Source organism: Hippocampus guttulatus, chromosome 7, assembly GCF_054856545.1.
Source record: "Hippocampus guttulatus isolate MCC_2025c chromosome 7, RoL_Hgut_1.0, whole genome shotgun sequence".
NCBI lineage: Eukaryota > Metazoa > Chordata > Actinopteri > Syngnathiformes > Syngnathidae > Hippocampus > Hippocampus guttulatus.
In genome coordinates, this window is record NC_141267.1 from 8,113,947 (window position 1) to 8,131,918 (window position 17,972).

General features: G+C 42.2%; 1 protein-coding gene across 2 annotated transcripts; it reads left to right on the forward strand.

Annotated features, from left to right (window-relative positions):
• The first annotated feature begins 1,088 nt into the window (after positions 1–1,088).
• crtc1b (CREB regulated transcription coactivator 1b) lies at positions 1,089–17,727 on the forward strand. Of its 2 annotated transcripts, XM_086115308.1 has the most exons (14): positions 1,089–1,215; positions 2,449–2,565; positions 3,044–3,169; positions 5,565–5,626; positions 5,851–5,945; positions 6,457–6,527; positions 6,619–6,662; positions 6,774–6,997; positions 7,544–7,695; positions 8,061–8,285; positions 8,602–8,688; positions 11,107–11,193; positions 11,280–11,454; positions 12,568–17,727. In XM_086115308.1, exons 1-14 carry the CDS (start codon positions 1,090–1,092, stop codon positions 12,777–12,779), a joined length of 1,803 nt encoding a protein of 600 aa, XP_085971434.1. In that variant the 5' UTR covers position 1,089; the 3' UTR covers positions 12,780–17,727. The 2 variants fall into 2 exon arrangements, with proteins under 2 accessions (XP_085971434.1, XP_085971435.1); XM_086115309.1 differs by lacking the exon at positions 8,602–8,688.
• The last annotated feature ends 245 nt before the right edge of the window (positions 17,728–17,972 follow it).

Sequence of the window (17,972 nt, forward strand, 5' to 3'; positions counted from 1 at the left end):
CAGGTAGGTCCTTCTCCTTCTCGGTCTCCGCGCCTTCTGCTCGAGAGTGACCGCCCCCGATAATGTAAATCAACGATGACCTCAATGACACTCAGAAAAGCAAACACGTAATTCGCCAAACAGAAAATCAAGAGAGGAAATCACAAAATAAATTATATGTGGGGCGGGGGGTTGTGAACACACAACAAAGGAACAAACTATACAAACAACTCCGAGACAGTCCAGTCTCCTACAAAAGGAAAGATGTTACCAGCCAAGTCTTGTGTCGTTATTAAACAAACACATGACGGAAGTCCGACAGAACACGAAAGCAATGCATTCTCGCCGTACGTAATCAACTCTTCACAAGCATTTGCTCTGGAGCAAATTTAACCCAGTTGCGTTCACACGTGAAAATTTACATCGGTGCTGCTTCGCAAACGAGCATTTGCTCTGGAGCAAATTTTTAAACCACCCTGAGGTGGATCAAATTTGCTCCGGTGTAAGCTGTTTTCCGGGGCTACGCCGGAGCTAATTTGCACGTGTGAACGCCCTACTGGGGCTGCCCCGGCGTAGCACCGGACCAAATCTTGTCGTGTGAACACCCCTAATGTTGTGGTATGCATGGTGAGTAGAGAGGGGAGATAGTTTGGGATCTTGCCCATGACTGTTATGCCATCTTGTGGCAACTTAAAGAAGCTTCTATAGACTTTTCTAATACAGAAACAATGATTTGCCATGTCTTGTAGGAATCTTCCTTGAATTGTGTGGAAATACTGCTCTGTATTTTACGTTTTCAGCACAAAGAACTGGTTTAGGTCTAACCTTGTGTATTTTCTCAGTTCTCACTGTCGTGCAAGGTTTGCCATTCGCGGACAGTATTTAGACTCCACAGAGTAAGACTGATGCATCACATTGATACCCTACTTGGCTCGCGAAGATTTAGTTGCCCAAAACATGTGGGCATATTGACAACGAAAGGTGGGCGGGGCTACATTCCGTCCGAGCCCCCCCTTCCCGCGCACGTAGGCGCCGATTGTGCGTGATGACGACACCAGAAGGCCCAGACGTGGTGCGTAACGTAGCATTCCATTCAGAGAAGAGAGAAAGATGGCGTCCTCTAACAATCCCCGCAAATTTAGCGAAAAAATCGCTTTGCATAACCAGAAACAGGCGGAAGAAACTGCGGCATTCGAAGAGGTCATGAAAGACTTGAATATCACCAGAGCTGCACGGGTAAGACTTGCATAACCCGTTTTTCGCATTTTGTTGCAACGCTGTCTGGCAGCTCGCGAATGCTGTGAAAATTAATGTAAACGTTTATGCGAAGTGAACGCGTCGGTTGCAACAACAATACACCGCTGCTGGATACCCCCCCTTTTTTTTTTCAACGAAAATATGCAAGGAAAACGCCCATAATAATACGACACCTTTTGCGCTAATTAGCCGAGTTAGTACAGTGGACCTTAGAATGAAGGTGCACCTGTCCTCTCGCTGTCTGATGTGAACAGGCACCACTGACAGTTAATTAGCGAATGAATCGTTTGGCTTGTAAATCACGACTTTACAAGGCAGGCACTTATTTGTCGATAAACTGTCCGTATTGATGGAGAACCGTGAAGCGCGTATGCTGGCAAGCCTCGCTAACATTAGCATTAATGTTCGTCGCTTTCTGCAGCTGTGGTTTGTTTTGATCCCGTTCTCTGCCAGCTACATTAGCACGCTAGTATGCTGCACAGCACTCATTTTAAACACTGCAAATAAATGAATATTTCAGTTGACATTCATTTTTAAAATCTGATTTCTGCTATCTCCCTATATTTGACAATCGTTGTCATTATCGGTTCATGTTCAATAAAATAATCCACAAACAAACATTCGGAAAGGCTTTTATGCTGATGGTCTTGTAATTTGAAATGCAAAATCTATATGGTTAGATTACATTTTCTGCATTTGATTATTTATGATCGAGATACATATTTGAACACCTAATTTGTTTTCTAGATGTTTACTTTTTTTTAAAAATCATTACTGATCAGTGTACCTGTATACAAAAAGGCAATGTTTTAGCTCTATTTCTTGAAATTGCATCAGTGTAAACAACAGTTTTTGGTCTCTGCGTTTCCATTGGACCGAACATCATTTCATTGCATTAGATCATACTATTCCATGTTGACTGGCTGGAGCGCACACTCTCCATGTGTTTGTATGAACCTAAGTGAGTTTGGTCCAAAGGGAAATGTGTCAGGTGTGTTTCAAATTACCGCTAATCCTGACCATATTGACAGCTGTCTGAAATGATTGACATACATCATCCTCATCTGCCTGAAGTCATTAGGTTTCATGTCAGGTAATCAATGTGTTATTTTAAACTGGGGATTAGTAGGCATCATTCATTTTTTTGCTTTACTTTTTCTACAGTCAGACCCGCCATGCTCTCATGCTGTCATGCAATTTTACTTTGCACAGTTGCAGTTACAGAAGACCCAGTATTTGCAACTGGGGCAGAATCGTGGACAGTACTATGGAGGCTCACTGCCCAATGTCAATCAGATTGGAAATGGCAACATTGACCTGCCTTTTCAGGTGAGCCCTTAGCCTTTCTCGGCTGGTTTGTTTTTGTCCAAAGAAACCCTCAGGATAAATGTATATAATTGGGTTTAATAATACAAAAAGCAATCCAGTCATAGATTGGACAGTTTCTTTTTTTCTTCTTCTTCTTTTTTGGGGGGGTGGGGCAATGCAAATCAGTGGCATTGGTGGACAAGGAGTTCTTTTGGATCTTCTGGTTCACAACGAAATGGCAGCTAGATGTTTACATCAGTTCTTCACTGCAATGGAATTTGGTTTTCAAAATTTGTTGTATGTCATTGCTTGTCATGGCTTTCCATTCTAAGATACATTTGCCAGCTCAAGCTTCAGTATGGGGCCCATGGCTTGACTCATTTTGAAATGAACACATTTACACCATTAGTCCTGAGACCTTTCTTGTACTTCTCGGAGTGTTGTTGCATGAGATAGCTTTATTGTTGCCCTCAGTGACCTGTGGGTGTGTTCACTCTAGAATTCTGTGTTGGACACCAGTCGCACAACCAGGCACCATGGTTTGGTGGATCGTGTTTACCGTGAACGAAATCGCATCACTTCTCCACACCGCCGGCCTCTTTCAGTTGACAAACATGGACGCCAAATATCCTTTTTTAAGCTCACGCTATGGACAAATATTATTTCCTTTGTTTGAACCGTTAAGGTATTTATTTCGACATAAAACCATTTGTGTATTCATCATTCAGCAAAGCTAAACCACTGTGAATTGAGCCATAAGACTGAATTTGTGTGAGCTGTATTTGTCCAGTAACAGGTCATGTACCAAATGGGTTATAAGAATGTACCAAGATTAGTGCTGCGTGATATAACAATATACAATATATTGTAGTGTGGCATGAAAATGTTTACCCGACAATCTAACTCTAGATGGTTAACATAGGAGTTTTATGTGTGTAGGCTATTGGGGTAGGTCTGTTGCTACAATGATGCGCCTGAGGCAGTAACGGAACATCATCATCATCTTTGTGCCTCACTCTCCAAGCATGACTAATCGATTTACACTCAGTCCAACTGTTACACGAATGTAAATACATTGGTTGGTTCGTCATGTCTGGAGATTGGGACGCAAGGATGACAAGGCAACAAGTTACCCTCCATGCTGCTCAACTGCGAGATGAGTTCATTAAACGGCGTGTGTGCAGTGTGCATGCACTTCAAGGCAGTATAAATTTGAGGGATTTTTTTTTAAGTGTCTTTTGATGCCTTACACCTCAGATGCTGTGCTAACATTTTATGAGCAATGAGTAAAACTTAATGTAATGCAGCAAAACAAACCTTCTACATTGTGGTAGCATTTTTAGATCACCTACAAATACTTTTTTATAGCACGGCTAGCGGAGCATGGTTGTAACAAATCATGTTAGAGTTTAGCAGAGACAGCCGGCAGAGTTGGTGCTAAAAAGAGAGAACCGTAATGCCAGGCTTTATAAAGTCAATGTGTCGACTGAAAAACAGTAATCTGCTAAATATTTTGCCGTCAAGTCGCAAGTTCTTTTCGACCACTTCAAGTACTGTATTAAGAAAGCACGAATTTATGACAAAGCACTCATCATACGATCAAATTAACAGCGATGAAAAGGGGGCGGGGGGGGGGGGGAACAGGACATGGCACATGCTTTAGCAGTACTTAGTTTTGGGAAAATGATCTCTGATCTCTCAAGCCTCCAAAAAAAAAGATCAACTTTTCCTATTTCTCAGCCTGTTAAACACGTGAAACAGATTGTTTAAAAAAGCAAGTAAGAGTTTTCATTTCATGTCCAAAAATACCGTATTGGCCCGAATATAAGACGGCCCTGATTATTAGACGACCCCCTCTTTTTCAAGACTCAAGTTTGAAAAAATACTTTTTGAACACCAATTTAATTTTTATACAGAAAATAATTACGGTACGTCTGAAACAAATGATTCAAACAATATATTTGAGGGAAAAAGCATGTTATTTTGCCTTATTCAAATCTTAATATCTGAACATTTAAATATGTAAACTAAAGTGCAATCACATTCGTAAATGAATGGCTTCTGGTTTTTGAAATGTAAATGACATAACTTCTCCTCAGCTGCCGGTTAACCTGGCCGATCTTCGACCCACTTTTCTCCAGATTGTCGCTACGTTTCTCCATTTTCTGTTATCTCTTCTATTATTTTCTTCTCTTTTCTTTCTTACCGCAATTTTTTTATTTTTCTTCTTCGTTCTACCGCTATTTTTATTTTTATTCTTTGTGACGGGTTCGCTTTAGCCTGGGGAGTCACGTTCAGCATTCGCTTCAATGGTGTGTGGCACCATCTAACGTCGTGAATGGGTATAATGTCTAGACCCCGAATATAAGACGACCCCCACTTTTTCTGTCTTATTTCAATGCAAAAAACACCGTCTTGTATTCGGGCCAATACGGTATTTACCTAAACTTGGAAACGGTTCATTAATTAGGATTTTTACCGATTAAATGATATGCATATTTGTTACTTTCAGTACTTTATTGTATTTATTTAAATTCTTTGCATTCTTTATTCCATTCCTTGAATTTTTTTGTAATGCCACTCTCTTCTGCCACATTAGTTTTTATTGTATTTTGATCTTTTATTGGATTGTATGAAATTTCTGTATGAGGTGTGTCAGGAAATAAAATTTTGTCCATATCACACAGCACTAACTGAGACGAGATTACTGTACATTACATGTTTGTATTTTTAAAGGTAGTTTCTCAACAGAAAAAAAATATCAATGAAATGTCATCTCCTGTCAGAGTCATGTGATACTTAGCATGACAGTACATGTTCATGTGGCTTCTATTACTATTCTGCTTTGACAATAATGAGGCACTGACTCAAACCTTTTTATTTGTTCTTGAAGCTAGCAAACACTTGTGAGGAATTCTGTTGTTGATTGGCTCTCTTTGGCCAAATGAGCCAGGAGGCATGAAATTAAGCTCTGGACAATTTTTCATTCCTTCTTCTTTATTAGCCCTAACTCGATTCACATCGACAGCTGCCCCTACAGCTCAGTTTACCTCTCCCCGCCACCAGACACAAGCTGGAGAAGGTAAGCAATCTCCCCCTTTGCCATTTTACAGAATAAAACCCAGGACAGACAATATTGCAAAAATTAAATTACATGAAACTCAGCTGCGCACAAGCTGAGCTACGGGCGATATATTGTATATTTGTAACGCAGCACTTGTTTTTGTCGGATCTTTTAAATGCCTACACTATGCTGCCCATTTGAGATTTCAAAGCCATTCAGATGAAACCTCATCTCTCATACAGGACAAATTCAGACTCTGCCTTACACCAGAGCACCATGAATCCCAAACCCCAAGAGATGTTTGCTGGCGGATCACAGGAGCTTCAACCCAAACGAGGTAATGGAACATGTGCTGGCAAAAAAACACAGGACTACTTTGATTAATTAATCGCCGCAGTCCTCATACACAAAATGTCACAAAGCCACATGTTCTACTTCAGCGGGTGCAGATCGCGACCATTTATCAAGTATTTATATTGCTGCAAAGATACGGCTCGCTCCTTCAGCTTGCCGCCACTTCTGTATTTTGCCGCCTACGGAGGAGCGGAATCTCTGAATGGAGCTGACTCAAGGTGATGGAGAGAGCCAGATCAATAATTCACTGATCTTCTACGGGTTGTGTGCGAAGCCTTGATATAGTGAAACCTTAATTGGTCGGCATCCACCCAGTCTGTCTGGTGGTCACCTAGCTATTTTTAGGCTCCCTGGAATCATGAGTGCAGCCCCGTAATCTGCCGGACTGGCTGGGATATTGATGACTCATTTCTTGCCCTGATTTGAAACATGGTGTTTTGCAATCGCCAGCAACTGTGTCTGGCTGTTTGACTAATTAGTACTGCTGCTAACAGTGCCTGGGACGGAGAGCGTGGAGACAAATGCAGACAACGATGCACAGAAACAGCTGTGGGATGACAAGAAGGTACTAACGTGAAAGGGAAGGGCTGCATGCTTTGTACTAGTCCACGTATGCAAAGCTTCAAATTGGAGATGGAGGTTTGTCTTGTCTTCAGGGGGATTCACCAAACCACAACACATGTGATGTCCCAGGAATCAAGTGAGTGTCTCTCACACATTGCATGATCATCTTGAAGATTGAATCCTTGTCTTTGGCGGAGAGGACATTCTTATAAGTGATTAAAAAAAAATTTTTGGGGGGGGGGGGTAGTATTTTCCCATCACCAGACCAGGAACTGAACCCAGCGGTGCTACCTGCTGCACACAACACAGGCGGCTCATTGCCTGATCTCACCAACATCCAGTTCCCTCCTCCTTTGTCCACCCCACTGGACCCCGAAGACACAGTTGCCTTCCCTTCCCTCAGCTCGTCCAACAGCACAGGCAGCCTCACCACCAACCTCACCCATCTAGGCATCAGCGCAGCCAGTCATGGTATCAACTGCCCTACCCTCCAAAAAATGCGAAGCACTAGCAGATTTTGTACATACATTTTAATATAAGCTGCACATTATTTGAGCAAATACAGCAGCAGTACACTTGAGCTGATGTTGAAACTGTTGACTTTTGCTCTTTATACACTGCAATTTCTGCGTGTTGAATCAATGAGTAGACGGATAGCAGTTTGTTGTCTGTTTAAACCATTAGATAAAAGCTTTATTAGTCTCGCAATTGAGAAATTCCCAATTTACAGCAGCAAAGTTATGAAAGGAAGAAGTAGAACAACAAAATATAGGAGCTGCTGGAAAGGCAGCCACTCTCGCGGCGCCATTTTGAAGTCAAAATAACAAAAATAACACAACACAACACATAGGGGAGAACATATCTTTTAAAATCTGAATTATTGCTCAGTACTGGGGAAATGTGGCAAGGGTGTCGTGAGCAACAATAACCCAGAGTGTGATATTGTTCAATTTGGATGCTCTGGAGCTGCATTTCTCACACCTGCGCTTCTCATTTTTGTCCCCCCCAACAACCAAGGGATCCCTACTTCCTCCCAGCCCACCATGACTGTAACAGAACAACGCCGCCAGCCCCCCGTGGTGCCACTTACACTAAGCACCGACCTCCATCTTCAGAAGTCCACACAGCAGTTGTCGCCCACCCTCTCCTCACCTGTTAACATCACACAGGTGACAGTTTGCTCTCATGCCTTTTGTTTTACTGCTCAGTGCTGAAAATTCGACTGTGTAGTTTCTCAGCGAACCAGGTTTGGGCAATCCGCAAAGGTTGAGTTGAGGAAACTAGAGCGCTTCTCGTTTGTCTGAAAATGCTCAAAATACTTGGGCAATACAGCGTAGCAAAAAAACGACTCTTTTCACTAATCTTTTATCAGTAACTCGAATTTGAATGGTCGTCATCGCACAGTGTACAATCAAAGTTTATTAACAATGGAGTCAGACCGCTCTGAAAACAAATCGAATCATAACCCCGATTACTGAGATAACTTGTCAATTCAAATCCTGAGTTATTTTTGCCTTATGTGGTTTTCCGGTAGATATTTCCAACAGAACAGCAAACCCTGGAGCAACAGTTTTCCCAGTTCCCTCTTTTCAACCATCTGACTGCTCAGGCCCAGGCTCAGTTGCTCAGCGACCTGCAGAAGCAGCCGCCGCAGGGTATCCAGCTCATCACGCTGCCTGCTCCTCTTTCCACTGCTACAGGCCCCGCCACTGCCAACAGCCCATCCCCGGACAGCCAGACCTCAGCCAGCATCAGCTCGGTAAGACCGCAAGAACCCCAAAAAACCTCCTGTGCTGCAGAATTCCAGAGAACAAAAATGAAGTATTGTCCTGTATCCTAACTTACTACAACTTTTTCTACACCAAAGGATGAGTGGCTGTTATTGTACACTTCCATTTGCAAAGACTGCAGATGAAGTGGGGATCTACAAAGCCATTTTGCTTTTAGCGAGCGTTCCATTACACAGAATGTAATGACTGAATGCTTATCTGAAGCTGCCTCACAGCATCATCCTTTGAGATTTGTGTGTGACTAGCATGGAGCTAAGCGCTCGCTAACCCTCTTCCTTCCAACAGTATCGCAATCAGACTGGCTCACCAGCCACTCAGTCTCCAACCTCCCCAGTCTCCAATCAAGGCTTTTCCCCCGGCGGCTCGCCTCAAGTAAGAGCCCACCCACCAAGCTTGCTGCTTTTTGGGGAAGGGCTTTGTTCCGGGGGGGAAGCTAATACTTGATAGGCTGCTTTTTATCCTTTTGCATCAGTTGTGGTGTAACATAACTCATTTCTTCTTCACACTTGTCGCTGTTTGCTGTGCATGACTTTACAGCCAGTTTATTGATGGGGGTCCCCATCTTTAGACTTCCTCTGAGTTGTTCATCTTTTCCCCTTTCTCATTCGGAAGTCATGGGCAGATGTATTTTAGCGGCTATTGGAGCCCAGTAGTCCAATACATCTGCTATTCACATAAACATAAACATCCCTCTCTCTTTTCCAAGAAAGTCGTCACCATTTCCATAAAACATTTGCTAGACGGATCAGGGATGTTGCGTGTATTTTTACACTTAATCCTTACACAGCAAAGGGTGAGACAAGGGAAAGCAACTTTGGCACAACTAGTTACGGTTGGGTAGATTACCCTGTTGTTGGCAAATTTTACATTGTTACCCTTCCATTTTTTTCAATTCAAAGAATATCTACCTCTGTATGTAATTACAATTTCTATTTTTATTGAAGGAAAATCTGTTGTCCAGGAACAGCAATAACAGTAACCAAAAAACAAACAAAAAAAACTTACCGTACCTCATAAATATCACTGTGAGGTCTGTAGTAGTAGTTGGACAAAAGTAATATACGTTTAGAGGAAGCCTGGGCTGTAATGTACTTACTGTAAGGGACTCTACTATTTACAGCCAGTCACCCAATGTTGACTATTTGTAACTGTTACCTCATCCCATATCTCTTAAGGTCAACTTCCATTCTTTTTTTCAGGCAGGGTGGTGCTCCTAATTCATAGTTTACAATACCCCATTTCCAACCCCCCAAAAAGGGCCAGGGCCACTGCTGTGCTTAGTTGGTGGTTAAAAGTTCTTACGAAGAACGCGTTTGGTTTTCCATCGGCAAAGAGCCAAGTAGGAGTTGCATCATTACTTCATCGGAAAGCGTCCAAACGTCATTGCTTACGTTGACGCTTACCCAAGAGCACTTGCACTGTTTTTAGTAATAATAATAATAATAATAATGATACAATACAATACATATTTATTTATATTGTGCTTTCACAACAGCTTCAACAATAATAGTAGTGCACTGTATGCATCTGGTAGCAACTTAGCATCGCATCGATTATACTTGGATGAAGTATACAACAGTCAGGGACATGCAATCACCAAACGCTGATATCTTTCTTAATCATTGTAGATGATCATGAGGCGAGATCTGACATTGCATGCTATCTGGGCACATCCACAATCGCTTTTCTGGTGGGACACAATTGTGCCAGAGTTCACCGCTCACCTGTTTCTGCAAAACTTTTGTGTGTCTGGGGAGTCATTCCTCTCTACATCTGCGATCGTCATGGCGTAGTTGGTGCCAGAGTCTTGCCCAACACATAATTGGGGCTAGCTTAAGCACCAGTTTCAGGCACCAGAGCTGGAGCCAATTTCGGTGGAGGAAAAAGAAAGAACTGGGCACGGGGATGGAACTAGCACACGTGCGATTGAAAAGGGCCATAATTGGTCAGTTTGTTGCTCGGGCTCGGCAGATTCATCGAGAAAAAAAATGCAACCTCTAGTTGGTGTGACAGTTTACTAAGTGTACCGAAGGGCCACAATGTACAGTATTAAATGTGAGTGATACAATAAATGAAGGACATATAAAAGAAACAAACATGGTCACTGTGAGACCATCAGCCCAATCCAAAGAAATGAAAAGCATCCTTTTTTTCGATTGGTTCTCAGTCTCACCTGTACTATTGAAGCTACCAACACTCAGACTCCTGTCATAGTGGTCGATTTCATGCGCCCTCAGTCCGGTTTCATTTTGACAGTAACTTATTCATCTGTGTCATTCACAAACAATAGGGTAGTGATCAGGGTAGTGCTAGTGGTCCTGTGGAGGGACTGGAATTTCCCCTTATGAAATGTCCGTGCTGTGCCATGAAGAGACCTGTTGAGGTCAGTGGACCACTGCAATACCGTGATTGGTCTCCGCTAGTTGGCCGGCGCTAACAGCCACATCATAGCCTCACAGTTTGGCAGTGTCATATAATGTTGGATGTGTTCAATCTTACTCCTTGTAAATCCATTACAGGAGACCACCCGCTCATTTCATTCATCGCTTATTTTCTTTTGGAAAGATCACAACCGGAAAGATCACGACCGGCTTCCTCATGAATATTATCCGCTTCTGTCACTGCTCTAGTCCTATTGCTGTGCCACTCACCTTTGCTTGCATTTTCTGTTGCTCGGGGTGTCTGCTTTAGGCCTGGATAACTTTACACACGACTCATTTTAACTTTCATCTATTGATGCTGTTCTTTCCATCCAGCCTGAATTGTGTGGCGCCTGTATTCTTCTTGCAGCATATTCCTGTGGTGAGCAGCATATTTGGTGACTCCTTTTACGATCAGCAGGTGGCATCGAGGCAGACCAACGCTTTGTCTCACCAGGTGATTTTTTTCACGATCCCCAATACATAGCAGTAGACTCAAGCAGTACCTTCCATCTAAATTTACTCAGTTTCTTCATTTTAAAGTTGGAACAATTCAACATGATCGAGAACTCCATAAGCTCTACCAGCCTGTACACGCAGTGCTCCACCCTCAACTATACTCAAGCCGCTATGATGGGTCTTAGCGGCGGCAGCCTTCAAGAATCTCAGCAGCTTGGCTACAGTAGTCATGGCAACATTCCCAACATAATCTTAACAGGTAAGTTATGCACATGCCTCTCACTGCGCCATTGTTGCACTGCCACAGAGTCTTTTAAGGATCTCTGGTGTTCGTTATCAATGCTTTATCCCTTGCAGGCGCTATCTGATCGATTTATCAGTGTGAAATTGGAATACAGTATTATATAATTTTCAAGTAATCAACTGTTAACTCATGGTTTTAATGATTTCAAACAAATCTCCCAATAATTGCAGTATTTTGTCAAAAATAAAAACTTTTTGGTCTATAGTGCTGTTCTAAATTATTATGCACAGAAGTATTCCGAGACATTTTCTAGCTCGTAAAGAACTGAAAAAAGTCATTTCTTGAATATGCAGCATCAGGAGGTTGTATTTGCGGAAATCCAAAGCTATTTCAATCAAAAACATCTTGGCAGGTCAAGTTACATTTAAACGTATGACCTCTTATTTAATAGCAGCTTTGCAATTCTTACATTGATTGGATTACAGGATTGGGGCCACGCACAAGTTTCTCCCTGTATATGCCCACAAGATTACATGCTGCAGAGGAACTTCTTGTGCAATATGATGGTGCAAAGTCATCCATAAAGATGACTTTGTTTTGCAAAATTAAGTTCTTAATTTTTTATCATCGAAGAAACTACCGGTAGGCAGTCAGAAACTCCAAATACCTTTCAACGGGTATTTTCACACCTTCAAGGACCTGGAAGTGGAAGTGGCCAACCAAATCTCTCCCCAAGATTCTGGCTCAAAACATGACTCTCCCATGCTGACATTGGAGCCTTTTTTGGGACATGATGGCCATCCATCATATTGTGGGCATTGGCTGTAGCGCTCTTGAGTGGTTTAGGTCCTATTTAGCTGACAGAACCTTTTGGGTTAGCCTTGGCTGCTCTGAGTCACGGACTGCCCCACTGTCATGTGGTGTTCCACAGGGCACAATTCTGGGGCCTCTGCTGTTCTCACTCATTCAAATGATCAGCTCAAGCGCAAGCCTTTCAGAAGCCCGATTACGATCTTGATCATTTCCACAGTTGTATGAATGCATGGTCACCACCGCAGGGTGAAAGCAGCACCAGTGTTTTTCCGCCACATGCACACCCACTTGTTTCTTTGATGTCACACATTGCAGTCACAGGTGAGTCTCCGCCGAGCCTCTCCAAAGAGCTCACCAATTCACTGGCGGGCGTCGGCGACGTCAGCTTTGATGCGGACTCTCAGTTCCCTCTGGATGAGCTAAAGATCGACCCCCTCACCCTGGATGGGCTGCACATGCTCAATGACCCCGACATGGTGCTGGCTGACCCCGCCACCGAGGACACGTTCAGGATGGACAGGCTGTGACGTGACCCGCTTGGCTGACTGTTGGCGGCGAGCAACCAGAAGGAGGATAAACACTCGAACGTGTGAATGGAGGAGGTGAGACAAAAGGGCAGGGTTGAGCCCTCTCCCTTGTTGCATGGCCATCCAGCGGCCCGACCTCGCCCTCGACTCGGTAAAAGCTCTTTGACACAACGACGGGCCACCAAAAGAATGCAGGGAAAAGGACGTCCTGTGGCTTCCGGGGAATGGCCTCGATGTCCTCTGTTTTGATTTTATTTTAATTTTTTTTAAGAGATTGGTCGCTCAGCGCTTTTGCTAGCACGGCTGTGTTTACAGTGTACCATTAAATGCCACATATTTTCCGAAAATGCACATTTTTTTTCTTATTCATATTCGATTTAATATTTATTTTTATTTATATTACTGTTATGATATTTCTTTATATTTGCTGGTAGCGGGAAACTGCAGACATTGGACTAAAGCATATGTATTGGTCATCTTAAAAGGGGGAAAAAAAGCTGCTGGTTTTCCTGCCTGCAATCTATCGGGTCTTCAACAACTATCACACTCAGAGCTTTACTTTTGACAACCAAATGTTTATTTTTTGTTTTTTTAATCATGCACTGTCTTTTGATGCCGTATATCATGATTTTTTCTTTGTGAGAATATTTTTCGTTGGGTTTCATACAGCCGATGCCAAAATGCTCTCGGTAGGCATAGTGTAAATCTGCACTGATGTAATTTATTTATGAATTTTGAACATATTTCACTTGTGTCTGTATTTAGGCTACTTGTTTATTGAAGGAGTGCAAAACCTCCCCATAGTTGCTCTTCAGTGTTCGATGTGCCATATTCATTGCTGTAGCCCAGAAGTGACGGTCAACTCATCATAACTTTTATGCCGAAAAACACACACAGGCTCCAAAAGCAGTTTATTTTTTAAAAAAAAATTATTATTTTTTTTATTTTTTATTATTTAGAAGATCAGGTATAACCACGTAACTGGAAAGCAGAACGAATTTTCTGGAAAAGAAAAGCCAGCAGACTGGTCTTTCAGGGAAGGAAGCTGTCTGTTTCGTAACTGGCAAACTCTCAAATTTTAACTCTTTTGGAAGTCGTCACTGTGAAAATCACCCGATTTTGCCTTACATGAATATTCTACTGTTAAGTGTCTAATGTAACGACGTATTTTCGTAAATTCTTGAACCATTTTCTTGTATTTGACAGAGGCATATGTTTTTGTTCAGTGCTCTTTGTGATTATGTTGTGTAAGGTCTGACAAATCAATGTACTGTATTTTGTAGCGGTACACTTTATAGCCAAATTATTGACGTTTTATGAAGTGTGGGAAGGGGGGGTGGTCAAAATGTGCATAAATGCGACGGACCGCAAATATGGGGAGGCTTTTTGCTCCTTAAAGGGGAAGCTCTAACAAAAACACTGTTCAACATGACCACGCGAGGCAGAGACTGCGTGCGCCGACGGGCGTTTTCTTACCAATTCAGCAATTTCGAGAAGATATTTCTGTTACGGTACCTCTCTTGAGAGTGTCTTAACATAGGAAATGGAAAGACGAGCATCAAATGGTCTTTCGTAGAAACGGTTCACATATTTAGGTGTCTGATAGGCCATTTTTCACCAGACTGATCTCCATCTCGTGGTGCAAACAACCAGTATGGTGACAAAAACAATCAGGGATGTGGTCCAATCACAAACTGTTTACAGATTTTCCCAATTCATGTTTGCAAAGAGTTTTATCTTCAATACCATCAGCTCGCTCTTACATTCAGATTCAGCAGAAAACGACCCATGGTGGCCTTTTGTCAGAGTTTCCCTGAGAGTTGTGTTTTTTGCGCAGTGTGTGCTCTTGTTTGGTATTATTCGAGCATTTGTGTACAGACATGCTGATCATTTGTGCTTACTACTCAACTCTTGGGATCCGTTCCCAGCGCCACCATCGAGTGGGGCTCACGGCAGTCTTTTTACTGTTACGCATGGGTCGGCTGTACTTTGGACAGGTGTGTGGTTCCTATGCAAGGAAGACTAAAACATAACGTTGAAAGGGGGGGGGGGGGATCCGTCTTGGGGTTCCTACAAGCAGTCTGGCGCATATCAGTTAAAAAGTTGTCGCTGCCATACATTCAATTTACTATAACGGAGATGCAACAGTATATTACGGACATTCTGTTGAATTCTTCAAGTGCTTTGGAGGCGAACTGCTTTTTAATGAAGCGTTACAATTTGAGTTTGCGATCAGTACTTGGATCTTTCGAAGGCCAATCCAGGCTGTGTTCAAGCACACAAGGACCCAACTGGTTGATTTGAGCAACGTGATTGGGCATGTTGTTCAAGCACAAGTGTACGCGGCTTCCACTTGATATTCGAGTTTGTTAAAGCTGTTCATGACGAACAAGAGCTGTAGCTCCTTCAGGGTGATACAATGCAATTGGCCCATTGTGAATCTTTTTTTTTCTTTTTCTTTTTGAACTTTGAAAATTTACTCTTAAAACTGACCTCCAAAATGAAACAAACAAAAAAAAACCCCAGACATGTCAAGAAAACCTAAGATGGATTTTTACTTTTTACAACTGCTGTTTTCATTCATCCAGTCAGTCAGTCAAGCTGAGCAATGGCAGCCTTTGGAACGTCTCTGTCCTTTCCGTCTGTAATGCTGAATAATCCTTATTGTACATACACATTATAGCTGATACAATGCATGAAGAATCTGACAGGTCAACCCTCTGAATGAAAGCCTTGATAGCTTGGTAGAACGTAATGCTGTCACAAAGTCTCGAGGGGTGCATGTGGGGCTTCTCCTGTGCAGCAGTTAATTTTGTTAACTCTTTAGTGACCTCCAAGTCTGTATTATGCTACTTCATGACTCGAAGAAAAACAAAAAAAAGAAGAATGTACTTAGTGTGGCAGTATCCTAGTCACCAAAGGACACGGGGAATCTTGGTCAGACTGGACTGGGATCCACATTCGTCCTCTTGTTGCGGTCTCTCTCGCTTCCTGCTGTAGCATCTCAACGCATACGAGCACGTATTCTCATCAGAAAACTGCCTCCAACCCCTTTGGCGCCGCAGTCTTGTCGAGGAAAGATGGCAGTTTGGCATGCACATTATTTGTTTTGCATTAGTGGACCTGAAGCTTCTGCGTTGCAGTCGGCCGCATGACCTCATACACACGAAGCAGATTTTGTATCCCGCGTATGCGATCATTCTTGGCTCGATCTCTGCTCAAGTGACATCAGATATGATTGTTGTTTTGATTTGTTCCTCTTTCTGTATCGTTAACTGTCATGTCAAGTTTTTTGGGCCACGTGAGGTGTTTTGTTCATGCCTTTCCTGTTTTTGTGCAATGTTTAGTCCTCTAGTTGCTTCGCACTTTATTTGTGATTCCTGGCTTTTGAACCGGGACTCATTTGCCTGATTGGAATGCTGACTGTTTCACACCAGACGTGTACTCCGGAGATATTTTCATGTCAAAGAAAAGATGAATTCTCTATTTTTGTTTTGTAAACTATATTTCAGCTTGTCTCGTTGTTGTTTTTAATCTGTGAAGACTTTTAGGGGATGCAAATATAGAAAGGGCTTACTTTGGTGCAGCTTGCGCTCTTGTGTTGCAAAGGAACGTTGCTCCGAATGTAATTCTTGTAGGTCGTTTTAACCCCCGCCACACAAACACCCACACACACACTAAATCACCTCAAGCTTTCTTTCTGTCGGGCAAACTAAAAACGAAATCTTGGCTGAGGAAGTACCAAGGCACTACAGAAACTGCCAGAATCCAGTGCTGCATTCTAACTACAAAGTTGGTGAAAAGCTATATTTATGATGTCACGGCAGCACGCTTTCTATCGGAATCTTGCTTCATCGGATGCTTTCTGCAAGAACCCAGTGAGGTGATGGCGTATTTTGTCCCAAGTTTTTCTTGTGTCAGACATTGGAGGTGCTCTTCAGCTTGCTTGCTGATCGAAAGTGTGGTTGAATGAATGACCAAAAGAATGAATGATGTGCACCAGACACAAGTTAGGCAGCTAATACAACTTTATAAAGTAATGACAATGGCTACACGGTTAATTATGGTTTTGCAAAAGATAACTTGTTTATTCGTCAACGTTCTGTCCCTTTTTTGTTTTTTTTAAGTGCGGAACCCATCAGTGAGGTGGTGTGTGACTTTTGCAATATTTGGTTGTGGTGAAAAAGGAGCAACTCTCCAGGCTCATGGATAGAAACTGCAGGATGTACAGATCACCTCAAAGTCTTGCTTTTTTGATCATGTGGTTTACCTGCATGCTTTGGTTTGAGGTGTGTCTTACCTGCAGGGACTGTTTAGCACAACATGCACTCATTTTGGCTTCAAAGTTCATTTAAGGTGAACCGTCTCAAAAGGCTGAGAAAGACATTCTGTGTTTTGAAGGTGGATTCTTCTATCGGTCCTTATTGCTTGTATGTTGCTTTGTTTTTTTTTTTTGGGTCAGACTAAACGGTCCCTTTAATTCCACGCCATTTTCTAAAGAACTGAACAGTTCATTCAAGTCAAAGGCTCCAGAAAAATGCAAGTTACTGTAAGTTCCTCTTAAAGCTTCTAGTGAGAATAGCATTTTATCACTGTTGTCCTGTAAGTCGTAGTAACCGATCTGTAGATATTTATTCGTTGCCATGTGATTCTCCTAATGTGACCGTTTGTTTATAGGCTGAAAGAAAAATGTCAATTAAATTGAATGTGGATGACATATTTTTCTGCACATCGTCTTGATTTGCAAAATGTTCCGACTGCGAAACTTTCAATATGGCAGCGTGTTGCTGTGGACATGCATGATGTTTTAACCCTGCTGTATTTTGTCTTTTTTTTTTTTTTTTGTAATCTGTATTTCCAAATACAAATCTGAAAGATTATTTTCGATACGTGCATGCTTGTGAAATGTTAAGTTTGATTACCACTAAAATCTGTTGAGTTACGGAAAGTATGTTTGTGACTTCAAGTGCATGTTTCAGCTTTCTTGTTGCAACCAGTCACAGATTTACGCACACTCGTGGACAAGAATCATTCATTTTGGACTTTTAACTTATAAGAAACATTCTTTTTTCTGGCTGGAAACTCAATTGTGTCCATTTCTTTTTTTGTTGTTTGTTTTTGGGATGCACCAATTGGCATTTACTTAGAAAGGTCTCTAATCCACACTGTGAAGATTAGACAAGCGAAAACCCT